Source organism: Elephantulus edwardii, unplaced genomic scaffold (genome assembly GCF_000299155.1).
Source record: "Elephantulus edwardii isolate Elephantulus edwardi_28Jun2011 unplaced genomic scaffold, EleEdw1.0 scaffold00056, whole genome shotgun sequence".
NCBI classification, from domain to species: Eukaryota; Metazoa; Chordata; class Mammalia; order Macroscelidea; family Macroscelididae; genus Elephantulus; species Elephantulus edwardii.
This window is the reverse complement of record NW_006399806.1, coordinates 6,431,148-6,434,750: the sequence shown is the minus strand read 5'-3', so window position 1 is coordinate 6,434,750 and position 3,603 is coordinate 6,431,148. Positions and strand designations below refer to the sequence as shown.

The following is a 3,603-nucleotide window of genomic DNA, read 5'->3' as shown; positions in this document are numbered from 1 at the left end:
GGAGGGTTGAGAGGGGAGAAAAGCGCAACAATGAATGAATGGAAGTCCAAAGTCTCTGCAAATTTTCATTGAAATTAATAAAAAAAATTTTAAAAACAAAAAAATGCCTATTCATTTAGAATTTCCATAGAAGCTAGTATTTGATATGTTCTTAAATAATTTTGAAAGAATGAAGAAGTTATGGAGATTAGTTGTTTTCCATTTCTCATCTTCAGTTTACATTTTCTACTTCTATGTTTCTCTGCTGGGCAGTGAGTTAAGTGTTAGGCCGGCAGTGGAAGGGTCAGTGGTTTGAATCCATCAGCAGCTCTGAGGGAGAAAGATGAGACAGTTATGTTCTGTCCTGTAGGTTCCTATGGAATAGACTGAATGGCAGTGAGTTTCAGTTCTTTATGACATATATGAGCTAAATATTATGCCAGAAACCTTTTTAGCATCAATACATTGTATAGTTGTATTGTAATATTCTCTCATTCCTGTTTTAAAAATAACAAAACATAACCTTTCTTGCAGGATCGTCTGTTCTTACCTAGACTCTCTCAGGTAGTAACCATTATAAAGAGGTGGTGTGGAAAAATACTGTTGAAAAATGTTCCTATCTTTGAAGGATGGTGTATCTGGTTGCAGAGACAGAATACATTAGACATACTCAAAGTATGTGATGTTAGGTTCCATTGAGTCAGCTACAACTCCTAGTAACCCTATGAGATCAAAGCCTTGCCCTATCTTGCAGTTCTCATGATCTCCACCATGTTCAAGGCATTGTTACTATAAATGATAACAAATTTTAAATGTGAAAATTAGTGCAAGACTCTAAAAGTCTCCTTTGAGCCTTTGCTAGCAGGGTGAATTAATTACAGAAAAATTCTTGAAGCAGCTGAAATTTAAACAAAATAAGGCAAATACTTTTCACATAAACGTAAGTCTAATTCACAGCATTGGTAACAACAGAACTAAGTGAGATGAGAAGGGCTAGAAGGGGAAGTAGGAAGTAGCTAAGTTTCATTTTAATAAGCTTGAAAACTAACATCTAACGCTTCAAACTTACAGTCATGATTTTGGTGTAAAACTTCATTTAAAGCATAACACTGAGAAAATAAATCCAAAAATGATTAATTGACTGAATGACACAATCCAGGAAATGTTTTCACATACTAGAAGGAACTTGCAAAATCATCACAGTCACTTCTCAGTCTCTTCAGAAGGAATGGTTCCAGGACCCTCTGGGATACCAAATATACGCATGCTCAAATATCCTGATATAAAAACACATAATACTTGCATGTAACTTTATGAACATACTCAAGTATGCTTTACATACTCTCTGGACCACTTATAATAATACTCTGGTACTGTAGTTTATAGGCAGTTATGCTACTAAGCCAAAGGTGGTGCCTCTCTGATGGTTCATATCTACCAGCGACTCCACAGAAGAAAGATTGGCAATCTCTTCCTGTGCTATTTACAGCATCCAAAAACCTGCTGAAGGGTCAGCTATGAGTCAGTCCCCATGCTATGAATAAATAAGAATACAATGGAAATGCAGTGGGAATAGCACTTCAAAAAATTGCTTTTTTTCCTCCCCCACCATGAATATTTTCTATATAAGTTTGGCTGAATCTGTGGTTGAGCTACCCATAGACAAGGAGGGCCACCTATATAATTCTACCTTGTGTTCATACAAAATAGAATTGTCATCACAATATTTATTATTATATGCTACACACTACTCCAAGTAACCAATATGTATTCCAGCTATTTCTCACAACTACCTTATAACATAAATCTTGACATTATTAAATGTCCTCCAATTGTTCTGACTTACAGAGACTATATTGTAAAAGTTGTGCAGCTAATGTGGGAAAAGCAATAACTTACCTCACTAACTCCATAATGGGGAAGATTCTCCATTAACATTAACAAAAAACCACTTTTTATACAACCCAAGTGTCTTCTACTTCACACCTTCTTCTTATCAGTTGTAACACCAACTGTGTATCCATGACTCTCATTACTACTAGATTCACTAATTCATTGCATTGACCACACAGAAGTCAGAAACAGTGCTCACAATTATAGGGTTCATTAGGGAAGTAACAGGTTAGAATTTGTACCAGATGTTCTCGGCATACAATTATTCAGTCGGATCACCTTCTCAGTCACACTCACAGGCAGACCTCCCTCTGACTTTCAGCCTCATGCTCTGGCACCTGCCTCACAGCTTTGGGCCAGTGTTACAAAGCTCTTTTGGTTCTGCATATATGTGTGCCTTCCTTCTCCGACTCTACGTCTAAGTCTAGGCTAACATGTCTGACTCTGTGCTGGGCTCTGTGTGATGACACTTTTATTCAGCTCTCACACCAGTTCTCCTCTAACTCTGCTGCTGCTGGTACCACAGCTGCATCTCAGTCTCAGTCTCACTGAGAAACTTTGGCTTAAAGGACACATTGCACTCTCTGCTTCTTCTTTCTTGATAGTAGCAAGATTTCCATTTTCTATTTCTGAACCTGATCAATTTAAGGCTGATGGGATGACAAAATAGACCAATCTCCTCATTAGTCAAGAAACCCTATCTGCATGTTCCTAACTGCTCAATATCAGCTGTGAAAACTAGGCAAGGAGCTGACTGTGGAACAGACCACCAACTCCTCATATGTAAGTTCAAGCTGAAGCTGAAGAAAATTAAACCAAATCCACAGGAATCAAAATATGACTTTGATTTCATCCCACCTGAATTTCAGGTTCATCTCATGAACAGGTTTGAGGCCTTGAACACTAATGAGCGAAGACCAGATGAGTTGTGAGAGGATGTCAAATGTATCATCCAAGGAAGAGTGCAAACGGTCATCACAAAGACCGAAGAGGAAGAAAAGACCAAAATGGATGTCAGAAGAAACTCTGGAGATTGCACTGCAGCGTAGAGAAGCCAAAGCACAAGGAAGAATTCAAGATACTAAAGAGCTGAAGATTCCAAAAGGCAGCACGGAATGACAAAGCAAAATATTACAATGAAATGTGCGAGGAGCTAGAGTTGGAAAATCAAAAGAGCCGAATTCGTTCAGCATTTCTTTTTTTGTTCGTTTTGTTTTGTGTTTTATTTTTATTGGGGAAAAACATATTGGGGGTACAAGGAGGTGAGGGTTGGGGGCAGAAGGGTGAGGATGGGCCAGGATGCAGTTGCAGAGCTGCACAGTTTGGTTGGTGGGGAGAGCAGGTGAAGGAAATAATGAGGGTCCAGTGGGGACCAGATGCTACAGAGAAATGACAAGCATTTTCCAATGGTAATTAAACCAACTGTCTACTGATTTGGGAATTGGATGCCGACTCTCTGGCTTCTTCATGCTGAACAGGGGCATAGATGTAAAGGGGGGAAGGGAGGACGCTTTATCACCTTACTGGTGGTCTTGGGTTAAAGCTGCTTGCCTTCTTGCTCTGTTAGAAGATATTCTCCTGTCATTTGCTCCCCTCTGGACTGCAAAGTGTTTTCCCAGGTGGGTCCAGTGAGGATGGTTGGTTGAACCCAGAGGCTCCATCCTCCTTTGCTTCCTTAGCTGTCAGTCGTATTTCCTTTTTGTCACTGGCACTGGGTTCAGGGTCAATTCT

The 3,603-nt window shown here is 39.4% G+C and overlaps 1 protein-coding gene across 1 annotated transcript in view; it reads right to left on the bottom strand.

Annotated features, from left to right (window-relative positions):
- The window catches only part of LOC102858469 (phosphoglycerate kinase-like), a 15,263-nt gene that overhangs the window by 254 nt on the left and 11,406 nt on the right, over positions 1–3,603 (bottom strand). The window contains exon 2 of the mRNA XM_006887345.1: positions 530–617. Within this exon, the coding sequence (XP_006887407.1) occupies positions 530–617 (88 nt within the window). The remainder of the gene's footprint in view (positions 1–529; positions 618–3,603) is intronic.